This window comes from Carcharhinus amblyrhynchos, chromosome 2, assembly GCF_965287045.1.
Source record: "Carcharhinus amblyrhynchos chromosome 2, sCarAmb.v2.hapA, whole genome shotgun sequence".
NCBI classification, from domain to species: Eukaryota; Metazoa; Chordata; class Chondrichthyes; order Carcharhiniformes; family Carcharhinidae; genus Carcharhinus; species Carcharhinus amblyrhynchos.
Genome location: NC_137325.1, coordinates 55,673,860 through 55,692,895, shown reverse-complemented (window position 1 = coordinate 55,692,895; position 19,036 = coordinate 55,673,860). Strand labels below are relative to the sequence as shown.

Below are 19,036 nucleotides of genomic sequence, written 5' to 3'. Positions count from 1 at the left end.
AACACCTTTCTGTTTACTAATGGGTGATGAGAGGAGAAATCAGGGCTGCTTAAATTAATTACCCTCCTGTCTGAAACAAATAAACATAGAATCATAGAATCCCTACAGTGCAGAAGGAGGACGTTTGGCCCATTGAGTCAGCACCGACCACGATCCCACCCAGTCCCTATTCCCATGACCCCAGATATTTACCCTGCTAATCCCGCTGACACTAGGATCAATTTAACACGGCCAATCAACCTAACCCGCACATCTTTGGACGGTGGGTGGAAACTGGTACACCTGGAGGAAAACCGTGCAGAAACAGGGGGATTGTGCAAACTCCACATAGACAGTTATCCAAGGCTGGAACTGAACCCAGTCCCTGGCACTGTGAGGCAGCAGTGCTAACCACTGTGCCACGCCTAGAAATTTAGTAACTGGAAACGGGAGTAGGCCATTCTACTGTGGTTTAAATTAGCATAGGTTGGTGGTATTATTTCAAGAGATCAGTAATTTCTGGGAATTCATAGGTATTAGGACAATCTTTGGAGAAAATAGTCCTTGGATTTAGTGCAAGCTCATAGGATATCACTGAAATAACATTTCTGAAAAACTTAAAAGACTGACCTTTGATATGAACTAATAAGATTTTGTTTTGCAGTTTCACTGTTCGCTGTCAATGCAAATGATCTTACGTTTACTTGGGGTACAACATATAAAGATGATGGTATGTCCAAGTGCCACACAGCAAAATACATACTGATAGTATTTCTGGCCTTATTATGTAGTCATAACAAATAGTTTGTGTTATTGTACATTACAACGGGTCCTCACCACCAAAGTAGGAAAGTTATAAATTGAGTACAAAATAGATTTTTTAAAAAATCATTGTTTGTATAAATTAGAGAACATACTTTGATTAAAGATTTGTGTATTGTCTCTCACTGTCTTTAACCCATGCTTAGCGCTATCTCTACTCACGTCTGCACCTTTAAGACTTGATTAACTGTAAAAACTCGGATTCTAATCAGTATTCTGTAAACTGAGTGTGTGTCTTTATATGACCTGCTTGTAATCAGATGTGACCTGCTTGTAATCAGAACGCCCCACTCACCTGACGAAGGGGCAGAGTCCCGAAAGCTAGTGGTGTTTGCTACCAAATAAACCTGCTGGACTTTAACCTGGTGTTGTGAGACTTCTTACTGTGTTTACCCCAGTCCAACACTGGCTCTCCACATCGTGACTTTCACATGTGCCATTTTGTTATCCTTATTAATTTACTCCATCCTCTGTAGGTACTGAGTCCTTGATGCAGTATTGGTTGCCCAGCACTAACCTCATTAAGCCAGTGTCATTCAGTTTTGAGCTTGACAGAGAGTACTGACAAGCAATTAGACTGAGGAATATATCCACAGAGCCTGGTACTGTCCTCAAGCAGTGTTCACACGTGCATTTTCAATGAGACTGTTGAATATCAATCAGGAGCAAGAACTCTGGTAACATTCCCTTTGTTAGGCCAGATACACAATACAACTGATTTGGCTGCGATCAACTAACTTAGCAAAGGTCAGAGGTTGAACCTTAAGCCATCTTGTCCTAAATGGCCAAGCTACTCACTGGCTTAATTCACTGAGCTCTGGGAAGAAGTTGGTGTGTTCTAATCTCAGGGCACTCTGAAATTCTGTCTGTGCTGCATGATGTGGATATGCCGGCGTTGGACTGGGGTAAACACAGTAAAAAGTCTGACAACACCAGGTTTAAGTCCAACCGATTTATTTGATAGTAAACTCACATTCTATCAACTCAATCATCAATTAAATCAGGTTTGTCTCTTTCACTATACCGAGCACTAATTATGTGAAGCAGATTATTCATGGTCCTAAGAATTAGTTGATAATGATGCATTTATCCATTAAAACAAAGAATGTGTAGACCTTCATTAAGGATGGTCTCATGCTATATTGTTGTTGAAAAAGATCCATTTATTTACTTTAATTAGATTTCTAGTTCTAATAAAGGAAGTTAAAATGTTAAAAAATGGAAAAAAGGAGCCCTCTGCACTATTCGTACAGGAACTTAGAAGTGTACTGAGTGAAGAGTGTTTAACAGCATACATCTCTCATTAAATATGCAAGTTATGCTTAAGGAAGAAAAGTGAGTCCAGATTTGAGTGAAGCATATAATGCAATGTAAAGTTGCTATTGCACAAAGGTCCATTTTAAATCAGTGGATAGTGGAGATCTAGCAACAAAAATTGACCGAACGACCTCAAATTGTCTAACAATCAAGGCAAGTACTCACGTCAGAAACATCCTAGATTTGGTCTGTGCATTTGTTCTTTTAATGTGAGAAATTACCAACAAGGGGTTAACTCTTACAGCACACAATAGGTAAGACTGAAATAAAAATGGTTACACCCAAGAAACTGAAAAACACATTAGGATGGGCAGGTCATAACAAATATGTTGCTATAGTCTTTATGACTCTGGAGGAAAAAAGAACAAAAGTAACAAGACATAGATACCGCCCTCAGCTTATTTGTTTAAACAAAGAAATCTGAAACAGGAAGTTTAAAACATCTTAATAACTTCTATGTTGTTGCCTATTTAAAAAGTGGATTATTTGTAATATTGTTCCATCACAGTCAGGTAAATATTTAAAAATTTGCTTTACAATAGTCCAGCTTTTTTTAAAGCACCACCAGTAGCTGACTTAAAATGGATCTTTGTGCAATAGCAATTTTACATTGCATTATATGCTTCACTCAAATCTGGACTCACTTTTCTTCCTTAAGCATAACTTGCATATTTAATTCAAATGTTTTCATTGAAAAGAATTAACAAGTTTTACTGCACTACAAAGCTATATTTAATGACTGGCCAGTGTTTTTGTGAATGGTCCTCAAAATATAGCTCAATGCACTGAATAAAATCAGACTCTACCTGAACATCTCACTCCCTGAGCAATTAGGCCCCACATAAAGTTGGCACAGTATTCACACCAGTGAGGACCTCTGAATGTATGGACCTGAAAAACAGAAAGGTGGATAAAGAAGTGAAACCAGATGGTCTGACAGATGGAACATACAAAAGCACTGCTTACAAAGCACACAGTAGGGATCAACATATCAAACCATCTTTGTGGGACTAGGATTCTTTATCTTCACTTTTTCACAGCTGGCCCCAAGAGAAACAACTTTTCTTTACTTTAAACAATAGTGCTTTCTTAGGCTAACAATTCACTTCTGCTTTAACAAACTTGCAACACCTTAGTCCAGCCACGTCACCAGCAGATAAGACTTGCAACTATCGACAAAATTAACTTTCCAACTTGCAAGAATGACCATATCCACATCGACAAATTTCAGGCTATTCATACAGGATCATCAAAGCAATAGCATGCTTATCAATACATTATAAGATCACTTTCTTTATATGTGTCAGAAAGTGAAAGCAATTAAATAACTCCAATGGTGTTCTTTACAAGCTCTACATTCAGTTTTGATGAACTGTGAACCTATCTTTCTCTTTAAAATAATACAAAACTCCCGTGTTATTCCAGCAGTTAACACTTTAATGTAAGACTTTCAGCAACTGTGTTTTTGTCATCTTTGGTACACAAAAAGGTTGTTTTTAATAAGTTTGTACGATGCCTTCATTTCCCATAACTAATAGCTGACAGACCATCTATAGCAACAAATTACTCGCCAAGTCACTTAAGAGTCAGCCAGACCTTTTATATATTACCTAAAGAACATCTATCTTCCAGTCATTTTTACATACATATTTTATATATATGTGGATACCTTATTGAACTGGATTTATATAATTCAATCCAACAAGGGGTCTGAACTCATGACTCTTATCTTGTCAAAATAGACGTGCAGAGGATGTTTCCTCTTGTAGGGCAATCTAGAGCAAGAGATCATAGTTTTAGCATAAGGAGTGGCAAATTCAAAATAAAGATGAAGAGAAATAACTCATTTCAAAGGGTTACGATCCTGTGGAATTCATTACCCCAGTCTGTGTGGATGCCAGGACCTTGAGTAAATTCAAGGAAGAGGTAGACAGAGTTTTAATTAGTAAGGGTTTGAATGGGCAGGTAACTGACCCAAAATGAGATCAGCCGTGATCATAGTAAATGATGGAGCGTGTTCAAGGGGCTAAATTGCCTACTCCTGCTCTTAATTCTAGTTCTTTTAATACCCTAACCACTAACCAAGAATTAGCAACCATTAGACCATTTGGCCCTTTGTATCTGCTTCACCATTGAACAAGTTCTTCTATCTCAATTCCACCTTCCCAAAATTTCCCCATCTGTGGATTTTACTCTGTTCTGCTTGCTCAATTTCAGGGGCCTTTCTGTTGGTGGATTTATCTGATGGGTGATGTCTGGTGGTGTAGTCACTTAATTGGTAACACGTGCTAATGCTCTGGGGACATGAGTTCAAATCCTACCAGCAGCTGGTGAAATTTAAAGGCAATGAATAAAATTTGAATGTAAAACCAGTCTCAACAATGGTTGTTGTTAAAAACCTACCTGGTTCATTAAGGTTTACTAATGGAAATCTGTTGTCCTTACCAAGTCTGGCCTAAATTTGACTCCAGACTCAAAGCAATGCAGTTGACGCTCAACTTCCCTCTTAAGTGGCCTAGCAAGCCACTCAGTTCACGGCAATTAGGGAGGGGCAACAAACATTGCTCTTGTCAGTGACACAACACAAAGAATTAAAATTAACTCCCTTTGTAACTAAAGCTAACATATGATTTACCATCCTCATTGTTTGCAGCATCTGTATGTTAACTTTCTATTACTCAGGTTCAAGGAAATTCTGGTCACTCAATGCAAACATTTTCCAGCTGCTCACTTTTCAACATATATTGCTTTTTTTAGTTTTCATAGCTAAGTGGATAACTTCACACTTCATCACATTACATACCATCTACCATGTTCTTGTTCACTTATCCAGCCTGTCTATATCCTTCTGTGTCTTCTTTGCATCCTGTTTCCTGCTTATTTTCCAGCTAACTTTGCATCATCAGCAAACACAGTCCCCTCATCTAAGTCATTAATGTAGATTGTAAACAGCTGAGACCCAAGGCGTGCTCTTATGGTATCCTGCTAGTTACAACTCACAGTTGTGAAAATATTCTCTTTATTCCAACTCTGTTCTCTGTCCATTTACCAATCCTCAATCCAAGCTTATATATTGTCCCCAATACCAGGAGCAGGATCCTCCAATCTAGCCCGCAGCTGGGATTCTCCAGTCCCACTGCAGTGAATGGAGATTTGGTGGAGTGCCAAATTCTCATTTCCCTCTGGCAGCGGTAGCAGGGCCTGAACGGCCACAGAATTCCAGCCCTCAAGTCCCAGTTTTATGCAATAATCTGTTGTGTAGCAGATGGTTTTTGAAATAGCAAATGCACCATACTCATCAGTTTCTCTTTATCCAATCTATGTGTAACATCCTTGAAAATCTCGAACAGATTCATCAAACATGTTTTTCCTTCATGAATCCATGTTGACTTTATTTAACAAAATTCAATTTTCTGATGTGTTCCGTTACCAGTTCACAATAAGAAATTGTAGCATTTTGCTTGCTATTGATATTTCGCTAACTGGCTTATATTTTCCCATTTTCTTTCTTCTACTGCTCTTAAATGATTGGGTTATGTTTGCTACTTGCTACTTTCCAATCTTTGGGAATTGTTCAAGGATCTAAGGAATTCTGGAAATCAAAACCAATGCATCCACTATATCTGCAGCCCTACGGTACAGGTTTTCAGACTCGGGGGATTTGTTGCCACTTAGTTTCATTCGTTTCTCTAGCACAATTCCTTTACTCGTACTGATTTCTTTAAGTCCCACCTTCTTGGTAGACTCTTGCTCCCTATTATTTCTGCGAATTTTTTGTGTCCTCCATAATGAGGACCGATACAAAATATTTGCTTAATGTGTCTGCCATTCCTTGTTATAATTTCACCTCCTATGTCTTTAATGGTCCATGTTTACTTTCACTAATCTCTTCCTATTTACAAATCTATAGAAAGGTTTATAATTTGCTTTGTGTGTAGTCATTTGGTAGCACAAAACTTGAGTATTGATGAAAAAGGAGACATGCTATTGAAGCTTTTTATCTTCACTCATCAAGACAGCTCACAAGATGCTGTTGGTTTATCTCGTGAGCTTTCTTGATAAGTGCAAGATGAGAAGGTTTGATAGCATGTCTTTTTTTTCTGAATTTTGCCAATCGGCTTTCATTTTCTATTTTCTTGTTCCTTATTAATTTATTGGTTCTTCTTTACTGAGTTCTAAAATCCTTGGGCTTATTATTGTTTCCAGCAGTATCATGAACCTCTTCCTTTGATCCAATACTCTTTGATCACGATGGTTAGACCACTTTTTTTGTGTAGGAAGTTTCTGCTGAAAGGAATATATATTTGTTATACGTCATGAATTAATGTTAATGATGGAACAGGCTCAAGAGGCAGAATGGCCTATTCTTGTTCCTAATTCTGATGTTTACGAATACGTTCATATTCTTTAAACTGTATGCTTACTGTCAGATCGTTTAATGCAGTTTTACAATCTACCTCAGCCAGCTTCCTCCTCATTCCTGCGTAGTTTGTTTTGTTCAGAGTTAAAAACCTATTTTCAGACTTAGCTCAATCACTTTAAAACTCAATAAAGATATGGTCATGACTCCCCAGATTTCTCTTTACAAGTTTATTAATGAACAAGATCCAGCCTGTTTCCCAGTGGTTTCTTACCATGCTTATCTAGAAAATTTGGTTTGCCCGGTCTATATGAAAATTAAAGACACCACGATTACTGTATACCCTTGCCACATGTGCTTCTAATTTCCTGATTCATGCTCTGCCACACACCAAAACTAATGTTTAAGGATGCCTACAGTCAGCACCTACTGTATCTTAGCTCCCCCCAAATTAATCCTATTCCTTGAGCTGTGATACTTTCCTCTACTGTATTTTTCCATCCTCTATTATTGTCCTACTGTTCCATTTAACTCATCCCTTTGCAAACTTAAGTATCCTGAATGCAGGTTATTGAAACTCTTGTCCACCAGTTGAAGGAGGCCTGACATAGCTGCATTCCAATCAGCACTTTTCAGGGAAGCATCGGGACTCCCAGCTCCTGAGAACCACTGGTCAGAAGCCTCAGCTGTCCAGTACTGGCAGTGCCATCAGGAGCAGTGGTCACTGCCAGTACTAAAATGAACTCTACCATGAGGATCACTGCTGGAAACTCAAATAGAGGTGTGTCTCTCCCAACTGTATACCACTGTACTGCCACCTCTGGTAGAGCTGAATCTAGGGGGCAGAATATACCCAGGAATGGTAATGGTTGTATGTGGGACATTGTCATCCTCGTCAAATAATTTCTTACAGAAAATGACAATGTCAAGCTGTCACCTGACAAGTCTGTGGACCAGCCTCCTATTGGCCCTCTAGCTTTAAGAGGCCAGCCTTAATTGGACAGCAAGCCTGGTCTTTGGTCATTAGTTAGGGAAATCAATCAGTCAGTTTAGGGAAAAATCACTGCCAGGTGACTGTTCCTCACAGTGTGAGGGGTTGTGAGCTCCATTTGACCTGGCTGTCTGGTATCTGATGAAGGAGCAGCACTCCGAAAGCTTGTGCTACCAAATAAAGCTGTTGGACGTTAACCTGGTGTTGTGAGACTGCTCACTCTGACTTCTGAAGCCTGCAGGAAAAATTTTGCTGTGTGACTCCATGAATTTTGGAGTACAGAATAGCAGTCATTAAAGATGTAGCATTGAATTCTGCTGACGTTCCCACTGAAGAGCACTAGTCGCACTTGAAGTTCACCAAGAAAATACATCAGTCTCAGTGAAGATAATAAAACATGAAAGGATTGAAAGTCTTGTCCATGTCGCTTCCAGCACTGATTCTGCCATTGAGGAAAATCTGCTCCAAAGTTTACTTTGGCAAAAGTTATACTGTGAACAACGAGTTAAACTAATGCAAGAACGTCTTGAGAAGGTAATCATTATTGAATCAATACTGACAAGAAAGACTAATCTTTGCACTGGCAGCACTGCAGTGCACTTTTGGATCCCAGTACTTTGGAAGTTTCTGAGCACTGCTAGATTCTAAATTGTAATTATAGAATCGAACCAACTGTAAAAATAATCAAAATGGTGTAACACTAAACTGTTTTCACATTGTTGCTGGAGCTCTGCCCAGCCACATTATTACATTCAACAATTCAGGAGTGCTGCAGAGGTGTGGCCGAAATGATGTTTGGTGGTAAGGATTAGAAGCCACATCAGTTCTAAATCTAGATTGGCCCAAGATCAAGCAGTGAAAACGTTACTCTGCAATCCCTGCTTATACCTACAATGATTTATCAAAATGAAACTTGTACTGTATTGAGTGCTGACTTGTATGTTTATAACACTAATACATGCCAATAATTACAACTTACAGTACTTGCACTGTCAGTGGTAATAAATGAGATATGGTGCACATAACACGAGCAGTTTTACTGACTAAAGCTAACAAACAAAATACTTTGGCACCAGTGATAAACTAGACCTGGACTCCAACTAGTCTCGACCTCTTGATATCCTAAGGTTGTTCTGTATTGTGACAATACCAATAAAATACTCAATGGTGAAAATTAAAATGCAGGTTTTATAACAATTCTTATTCATTTGTTTTTCATTAAAAAATCTGTTTTCACTGTGAGTGGAATTAATTTGGCATTAAAGTAATATTATTGAGGAGGGAGTGCAAAAATATCATTTTGCAGAGGAAGTATAGGCCATATTTCTTCAGTTTTCTAGATTAAATTAGCAGGAACTCAACATGTAGTTTGGGGACATGCAGATTTTGTGCAACTTTAATTACAGATTCAAATGAAAACGATGTAGTTAGGAAAACTCAAACATACCTGAAACAGCCAAAATTATTTTTGATCAAAACATCAATGGCTTGCTTGCTAAACAAATTCAGAATACAGCAGTTTATTTTTCCTGCATTTAATCTGATCATGCCAAGATCGATAATTAAAAACTACAAAGCCTATAAAATTTCTGTAATAGGAGTTGTAAAAGTTATATGATTTTGAAAAGAATTTTAGCAGACATTAGTCAATTTTTAAAATATGTGAAGCAATATTCTTTTTAGAATATCTTTACAATCTTATTGCTATTTATAAATGGTAATTGCTCACAAAAAAGGCATGTTATTGAAGCTTTTCATCCAATAGCTATACTACAACCAATTTAAGATAATCAGTCAAGCTCGTAATGTGGTTCGTTATGCTTGCTAGAAATGATATATATTGATAGACAATATGCCATCTCTGAATTAACCTGAAACTCGAGGAATCTATAGTTCCCCCTTTTCTTCATGACTTTGCCTTGGCCAGAGCTGACATGCCAACCAATCAGTACTGCTTTCTCCTATAATATAAATTGTGGTGGTTTGAAATTTGGCATTCTTGCATTTAATCTGATGAGTGCAAGATGAAAAGCTTCAGCAACATGTCTCTCTTTTCAACAACATTTCAATGATATTCTTTATGTTTACGTTAATTATTTTGGTAAAGTGTTATCAACTAAATTTTCTCAGTGGCGGTTTTACTGCCATATAAAAAGCATTAAATTTCCATGAAGAATCATCTCAATTTTCCTGGAATGTCCCTTCAATGAATATTCATGGTGCACTGCCAGTGCAATTAATGCCCACTTTTAACATTCAATCTCTTGGATGGGACTGGGATTCATTAGGGAGAGGTAAGGGGGGAAGGGGTTGGTACCTCACTGCTGCAGTGACACCTGAAAGAAGCACTAGAATTCACACCTGAATTGAATCATTGCACCCAGGGTGTCTGTGCCAGCTTCTTGCTAGACAAATCTACAAAGTAATCCCACTACAATCAAAACACAAAATGTTGATAACACTAGGTCAATCAGCCAGCTTCCCAAAGAAAATATAAAAGTTTATGCGTTAACGTATAGCCTTTTATCAGAATTCACAAAAAATTGTTTCCGATGTTACTTGACTCACTGATTGCTTTCAGCATCTTATGTTAATGTTTCAGATTTTCAGTACTTGCAGTATTTTTTTTAACTAATCCCACTGCCATATAGGCTCTCTGTAACCCGGTTTAATCTTTCACATCAAACATTTATCTAAATTTCCCTTAGAAAATGTAATGGCCTTTCCTTAACCATTTCTGTTCTGATAGCAATACTCCCCAAATCCTTGTCCATATGTTCTTATTGTGTATAGTGGGGTAAGAGCACAGTGATTGAATTCATTCATCAACAAAGGGGAAGGAGGAAATTTAATAACACAGTTTCTGGGACAAGGATTTAGTAACAGGCAACCCCATTGAAGTTTCTTCCCACAAAAGTTGAGAACCAGAGGAAAATCCAATCTTCACAAAGTTGAGAGTTTAAAGAATGTACAAGCGTTCTTCCTTTTTTTTAAACTAATTTTACTAAATCCCTCAACTCCTTAAACATTTTTTATCATATTAGTCTTGCCTTGGTATCAGCAACCATTTAACTTGATTGCCTACATGGGTCAGAGCCAGAGGCAAGAAACTCAGCAGGAAGGCAACAATAAGATCTACTGACTAAATTACATTAAATGCTAACTATGTTAAGAATTTGTACAGAAGATCATTGTCTGGATTCAGGGAAGCTATTTTTCACATTTTACTTTTGGGTTAAGGCAGTAATGGGGAGAGATGCAGCTGTTCATTAAAAGTTCATTATACAATTAGAAATAGTTTGCCTTTTATTGTGAAATAGCATCTACCAAAATACTGTCGGAATCTATGAATGTCAACACTCTGGGGGCTTTCAAAACATAAACACGTATAAATACTATGGACATGCTAATTAAAGTAAACTACAAAGATGTGAATTTTTCATGAATTTATATTAGAAAGAATGAACTTGCGTTTATTTGTCGCCTTTCACCTCCTCAGGGGATCCAAACACGCTTTAACGCCCATTAATTTTTCTGAAGTTCTGAAGGCAAATGTAGCAGGCTACACACGGCATTGAGAAACTCTCATGGGATTTCTTACAACCATCGAAAAAGACAAACATGGCATTGGTTTAACATCTTAACTTAAAAAATGGCTGCCTCCATGCTTCATGTATAATATGCTGAAGTACTGGTGTGAGGCTTGAACCTTCAATCTCTGACCCAGAGGCTAAGATATTACCACTGCATAAAACCAATAGTGAATACTGCTTAAAAGGAGTTATTCTGGTTATTCAGTGTGACTTCATTGCCCATAAATGCAAAGTATTGTATAACAATGATTTAGCATTGCTTTGCATACAGAATAACAGATACTTAAGGAATAATGAATATAGAAAGAAATTTATATATAACATTATTCTTTCGTTAAGGCTCATGGTCTCAATGAAAATGTTGCTCAAAAACCACTGTCAGGGTGCTGTACAATTGAGTGATTTCGTGCAGCCCTACACTACTAAAATTTCCCACAGGAACAAGGAAGTAACACTACAGTTCCAGCTGCTCCCAGTGGCAGGTATTCCAACTCTGGCACCCTAAGTGAAGCCAGTGAGCCTAACTGTAGCATCAAAACTATGGCATTGGATGGCCCTGAATTCAAGTGAAGAACTTGAAGGTCATGGTGGAATTTTCCTAAAAACTGGCAAAGTGTCAGGTTCTGACTGAAAATCAACATGTTTCTCCCCTGAAACACTTTTAACTCCAGATCTTCTGACACTGTCAAAACATAGCAAGGGGCTTCACAGAGTTCAGAATGCCCTTTTTTAAAAGGCATCTGATCTCAAAGAAAGATTAAAAGCCCCCTCTCTGCGCCAGACATTGGGACCCCTGACAGACAGGGAGAATACCCCTAACTCCCAAACACAATGGGCCAACCTCCGCCCCACCACTCAAGTGTCATGCCAGCTATGTCCCACCACCACGCAGGCATCATGGTGACCTGACTCCAACCCCTATCTTGGCCAGCATCGTACAGCATCCTCCCCTGCCATTCTCAGCATCTGCTGACAATGCACTCTCTCCCCCGCCCGACCGCCATGTTGGCACAACCCACCGCCCTGCTCCACATAATTGGAATCCCCCCCAATAGTGTACCTTAGAAGCCCTGCCTCTGGTTTCTCCCTGGCATTATCAACCTGCCAGTGCCAGATTGGCACTGCCAGTGTGCTTCCATGTCCCTCAACACTTGGTGGCTATACTTACCTCCCCCACTTCTCCACTCACCCCATGTGATCATTACAACTGACTTTCATTTTTGAAAACCAGTTGTGATTCCCACTGGGAATGTCACGTTGGCGGGGACAGCATACCCCTGGAAACAACAACATTAAGCTGTTTAGTCATATTTAAATGCATGGTAATCAGATTCATGCTCCTTTTGGGCACAATCCAGATTTTCTTGCTGGCAGGGCAGTGGATGGATAAGTTCTTGAACTGAGATCTCATAGTCACAAACCACATTATGGCCTTCTTGTGACAGTTTTTAGCCATAACGGGGTTTGCACCCAAGGTGAATAGGTGCTGAGAATTGTGGCCCAAATGTATAGTGTTATAAACGACCTTACTTATTGGATCATTGGGAGTAACATTTTTAAAAACCTATCAATGAAATCACAAGGATTGGGAAAATAATAATGTGTTTTCTTTATTAGAATAAAAAATGTATATGTACGTGTTAATAGAGAGGCTTCTGCCTTGCAGGACATATCTGATTTCTACTACCACTGCTACATACGGAGTACTAAGGTTATGGGGTTACACATCACATCCTGTCTAGTGGTGGATAATGATGGTTGTCTTTTGAGGAAAGGTTGGACAGGTTACACTTGCATTCACGAGAGTAAGAGGCGACTTATTCAAAATCTTTTAAGATCCTGAGGAGTCTTGACAAGGTGGATGTGGAGAAGATATTTCCTTTTGTGGACGAATCTAGAACTGGGGGCTATTTGTTTAAACATGAGTCACTCATTTAAAACAGAAATGAGGATATGGGCCTTGTTAAGATGCTTTTTCAGAAAGTTTGTGCGCTCGATGGGCTAACGGTAGGGATTTTATGATAACTTCTTTCTTTCAGAATGTCATGAGTCTTTGGCACTCTCTTCCGCAATACTCAGTGGAAGCAGAGTCCTTAAATATTTTTAAGGTAGCGCTAGATAGTTTCTTAATTAAGAAAGGGGTTAGATGTTATCAGGGGTAAGCAGGAATGTGGGGTTGAAGTTACAATCAGGTCAACCATGATCTTATTGAATGGTGGAGCAGGCTGAAAAGGCCAAATTCTATGTTCATATATTTGTTTTTGAATGATGCTGGTTGAAGGTATAAATATTGGCCAGAACAATAAGCAGGTTTAATCAAGCGCAAGTGGAAAGATTTTCTCCCCTTTACATTCTAGCCCTCTAATTATAAAAGTTATAGTTTCTGATTAATTTTTGTATCTTACTTTAACATTTTGGTGATGTGTGTGTATGGACCATCCCTAACTTTCCACAATTAATAAAAACACTGCATCCATTTTTACACCAAAATGGATGATCTTACACTTACCTCTACAAAAATCCATGTCACAGTTTTGTGGAAAACTTTCAATTTGGATTCATACTCCATTTTCACAGAGAAACATTTATCTAGCCTTCATTATTTTCTATCCATTTCTCCTGCTTTAGTATCACCTCTTCCTCTCCTCATACCCCTATACTTCTTCAGCTGGGAAGACAATCATAATTATTGTCATTACTACTTCGTGCCTTGTCAAGAAAAGGTGTTCATTCGTGCATCTGACTGGTTCAGATGGATTCTATTGTCTTCTACCTTTTCTCAAGATGGAGAACTCGAACCCCTTATATTGTTCCATGCAGTAGCTTCACTATTAACTACCAAACTGCAGTCGACTAGATCAAAACTATTTAATTGTGCATTGATGTGGGGTTTGAATTTACACCTCTTATTAAAAAAGTTCAATGATCTGAGGTGCAGTTGTTGTGTCATTGCTCAACCCTTTATGTATTCATCTTTGCAAACATTAATATTGGCCAAATGCCATTTCTTTCTAGAAAATGCACTGGATGGATTACTTAATGATTGACTAAAGATCATACTCTGAAACTGTGAAATAAGAACACAAATGTTGAACATAAGCAGCAAGTAATTAGCATCTGAAAACAAAAGACAAGTTTAGGGTAGAAACTATCATCACAATATTTTATCCGTTCAAAAAATGTGAACAAACTAACCTTCTGTGCATTTCCTGAATGGTCTATTTTCATTTCATTAAAACAAAGAGATATACTTGAAACTTTGCTCGGAGTCTAATCCTATAATATTTGGTGAGATTAAGAAAACATTTGCAGATTTTTCAAGTTCAACATTTGAACATTCAGCAAAACTTGAAGTTTTAAAGTTCAAAGTTTTAAAGTTTATTTATTAGTGTCCCAAGTAGGCTTACATTAAACTGCAATGAAGCTACTGTGAAAATCCCCTAGTCGCCACACTCCCGCTGTTCAGGTAGACTAAGGGAGAATTTAGCATGGTCAATGCACTAATCAGCATGTTTTTCAGAGTGTGAGGAAACAAAGAACAACACAGCATGGGAAACAGGCCCTTTGGCCCAACAAGCCCACACTGCCATTTCAACATTGTGAGTCCCCTCTTCCACCCATGACCCTTGTCTGCGCTTATGGCAATCCACATTGGAAACCAGATTGAGGGGAGACTAATTTAGGGACATTTTGTTACACCAATCAGCCTAAGAGCACATCTTTGGAAACCTAAGCAGACACAGGGAAATCATGCAAACTCCACATAGACAGTGACCCAAGCTGGGAATGGAGCTTGGCTTGTCGCACTCTGAGACAGCAGTGCTAACCACTCTGTTACCTTGCACCCCTAAAAGCTGAAAACTTGTACTAGTTAATTTTTACTGGGCCTATTGTACTTGATGTTTGATTGTACAGTTAATCTGCTGCGTGTTATTTTACATTGGTAGTTCCATTTATGACCAAAACTGAGGGTGAAATACTAGCAATCCAGTTATGCCTACTAGAAGCACAATGTATGTCTTTATCAGAGCAACATAATACATTCATTGTCAGTTGCTGCTATTTATAGATATAGTTGGCACTGTGAATTAATTATGCACAAAATTACATCTCTATATTTTGAAAACATTAATTTATATCACTGTAGCTAACAGAGGATGACTTTGGATTCAGGAGACAGTGCACAATACAATCAGGCAGTCTTAAGAAATTCAAGACATGCTGGCTGGAATGTCTGGGCCGGAATACTCCGCAAAAAATTCTAAGTGTCGTGTTCGTGTGAAAATTGGAGCAATTCGTGTTGGTTTCAGTGGGAGTTCAGAGGAGAATCTCCCACACCCTGTGCACTGCAGAGGCCACCTATGTGAATATCATTAAAAACGAGGGGGTGGGGACTATCCCTGCTGGAGAAGCTGAAATTAGCAAACAGAGCAGGCCACAGCACATGTGCAGTGGCCTGTACTGAAGGCTTCAATCGCTGACCAACCCTTCAACCTCCGCAACATCGGCTCCCCCCTTCCCCCCCACCAGTCCAATTCTCAACTCTTCAATAACATCAAAATACTGCACTACAAGTGTGCCATGAAAACATATTTACAAGTAATAATTTCTGGTTGATTTTCTGAAGATTTACATTTACAATTTATTGACATTTTCAGTTGTACAAAGCAAAATGTAATGTTTCAAGGTTGGATTGACTCTGCAAATGTTTAGACATGGGGCAAGGCACAATATTTCCATGGCCTAGAAATAATCCTGCATAAATAGTGAAAATTTTCAATTTATTACCAAAAGACAAGTCTGGTTTTAGCCAGAATGCTTAGAAAACGTTTTTGAGGCAAGCACAATTTGAATAACAAAATAATACACAAGATCAAATATATTGACTAAATTTCATTTACAGCAGGGAATTCACTCCATTGGTAATGCTTACTTTGTAAACAATTAATGGAAGAACTTAAGGGCAACTGTTTTCCACAGAATACAGCAAGATTTATTGTCAGCAATTCTCATCATAATCCCAAAAGCCTTGCTTGTGGCTAGAACTGTTGCACTGACAAAATGAGTTGATTCAAGCAAAAGAAGTATGCTGACCGTACATTATTTAAATCACAAGAGATGTGACAGTTCAGACATAAGAAGGGTTTTGTTAACCTTAGTTCAACTGAAATTTTTCAGTTAGAACTAACACACAGTAGATATTTCTTCACTTGATGCCCAAAGAATGATTGGACAAATAATTGTTTTATTACACACTTACTCATTAGAGCAGGGGAGTGGGACTAATTAATAGCTCTAGCAAAGAGCTGGCACAGACTCAAAAGGTTAAATGCTCTCTTTCCGACTTGTGATACTATGCTGCACCATGATTTAAGAGTGCTTATTTCATAATACATTATACTTACTACAAGAATGTTGAAAATCAAGCTGTGCAAAATAAACAATAGGTTACAAGGTAAATTTCACACGATTGCACACCCATGATTATCTTTTTACTGCTTTCAGTTTTAAAAGGGCAGAACAACGGAACAATGCACTGAAGGATAAAATTAGCACACAGGTGTGGTCCAAAGTTTCCTCCACCACTAAGTTCCCAATTTCAGTTACATAATAATGAGCAAATATCAGCCAAGGTCATCTACTTTACCCAAGAGAAAAAGTAGAATATAGAAAGGAGAATAACCCCTCAATTTTTATGCCTTTCCTAGTAATTAGTTTAAAGCAACATTGAATATAAATAGAGACCAATATCCCCAACTCTAACCGCTTCCAGTTGGTGTGCAACTTATGATGAGCAGGAAATACGATTGAAGGGATAACTAAGTGCAACCATTATTTAGTGTTTAATTTTACACTGACAAGTAATATTGATTTTAGTTATTAGTTAAATATTTGCTAGACCATTGAAGAAAGTATTAGGTGTTGCCATTACTAGAATAATGTAGCTAACAAAGCTCATTAGTATTAATATACTAAGCACAGCAGTAAGTACCAAGAGATGTAGTAATCGTAGGAACATCAATCAAACACGAGCATAACTAAATTCCTTAGCAGCTTTCTGTTGCAGGAACGTTGCTGATCACAGAAGTTTCACTATCAATCCAACTTTAATTAGATCCCACTAAAAAGCAGTTAAATAACAGGTAATAAAACAGAAAACTGATCCCTAATTCTGAAACATATAGAAGTCAAAATAATATTTAACTAGTTGCAATAAATTTAAATAGTCATATTTCTGAGTGTCCTACATGGTTTCATTTAAATATGCTAACCTGAAGTGAAAGTAGTATCGTTCTGCAAAATCTCCTTCATACTATATTAGTAACATTCAATTACATTTAGCAGCATTAAGGGTAAGCTTGGAGCACTTGCTAATTAGAAATAATTCCAGCTTTCCTTGTATTCAGCATTTTAATGACATAAATTTAAAAGTATGTCTTACCTTAAAATTGTGAGCTTTTTCATAATTGAAATGGTCCTCACTTTGTTTCAAGGCAGCTCTTCTGACAAGTGAGGTGATCTGTGAATAGGCAAAAAGTTTCAGAGGTTGCCACAACGCTATATTCCTTCTACTCACTTTCACCCCTAATGCCACAGTCAACAGTTCTTGATGCTTGTCCTTTTTGGATTTGTGCATAACAGGAGGACATGTCTGTTCGTTCTCTAGCCACAGTTTCTGAGATGGCATGGTGTTAGGGTCCCAAATACGTGCTCTGTCCTCTGAGCTATGAAGTTTCAACGTCCTCAAGTTTGCCAAACAGCCTCTAATGTTAGCAACCAAAGTGGCAGCAGCTGCACTTCATTCTGCTGAGACCTCAGGCATGTGACTTGAATGGGCTGTCTTGTGTGATGAAAGGGGTTTCTGCATCTGAATGAGCCTCAGCAAAGGCCTGTGTGAGCACTCAAGGCAGACGTGTGCTGCAGACAAAAGCTCACATTCATAAACCCTGAAAAACCTTGGCAACGGTTTCTAGACAGACGCTAGAGAAACTTTAAGCAGGGGGTAGTAGCTCTGCACTCTGAGACCACAGCATATTTCAAAGGACTGATCCGTTCTGCATGGTACCACATTAAAGAAACTAGCTCAGACAACAGTGGTGAGGTACTGCATCCAATTATACAGTAAATCAGACCCAGAAGTTGCAAGACCTTCTGCATGGGCTGAGAGATTGAAGTACAGAAAAAACACAACATTAGTGTATACAAACATCTTTTCCTATCCTATAAGCCACCAGTTTCAGAGAACTTACAAGACTCTACAACAGCTTGAGAGTCACCTCCCAGTTTAAAAATGAAATTCTGTATAGTGCTTTTTTCACTCATGTAATCCAATTATCTTATTATCAATCATCTTAATGCTAAGGCCAAAATCTGAATTTAATGTAAAAATAGAAATCTGTTACATTTCCTGCTTATCACCATGTTAAAACTGCCATGCACAAAGTATTTATGTACTTCTTAATGTAAATAGTAAAACTGTAACAAATTTAGAAAAGTTAAACATAAAATTCTTGTGACTACAACATTCCTGTCTGTAAGCAACATGGTATGCCATGTATGTATATTTGTCTTTTCTAACACAGTATAACATACTGGTCTAAATGCACTCATAGGATTAATACAAGTGTTCGGTATAAATATATCAGAATGAAACCAGATTTTGATACAGATGATGAGGTAATATCTTCACGTCAAGATTTCTGATACAAATTATTACTTCCTTCTGGATCCAGAGATCGCATGGTGGATTTTTGACAAAACACCAAGCTTGCGCAACCTGGGTCAAAATTCTGGAACTCCCTCCCCAGCAGCACTGTGGATGCGCTGACATCACAGGGACTGTGATGGTTCAAGAAGGTAGCACACCACTATCTTTTCAAGGGCAACTAGGGATGGACAATAAATGTTAACCTAGTCAGCAATACCAACATCATGTAAATTAATTTAAAAAAGAAACATCATGTAAATGAATTT

At 38.1% G+C, this 19,036-nt stretch overlaps 1 protein-coding gene across 6 annotated transcripts in view; it reads right to left on the bottom strand.

Moving 5' to 3' along the window:
- The window catches only part of chn2 (chimerin 2), a 504,281-nt gene that overhangs the window by 43,478 nt on the left and 441,767 nt on the right, over window positions 1-19,036 (bottom strand). For all 6 annotated transcript variants that reach the window (XM_080206032.1, XM_080206021.1, XM_080206002.1 and 3 more), the window contains 2 exons: window positions 17,505-17,582; window positions 2,925-3,009 (listed from right to left, as the gene is read on the bottom strand). In XM_080206032.1, coding sequence (XP_080062158.1) covers window positions 2,925-3,009; window positions 17,505-17,582 — 163 coding nt within the window. The remainder of the gene's footprint in view (window positions 1-2,924; window positions 3,010-17,504; window positions 17,583-19,036) is intronic.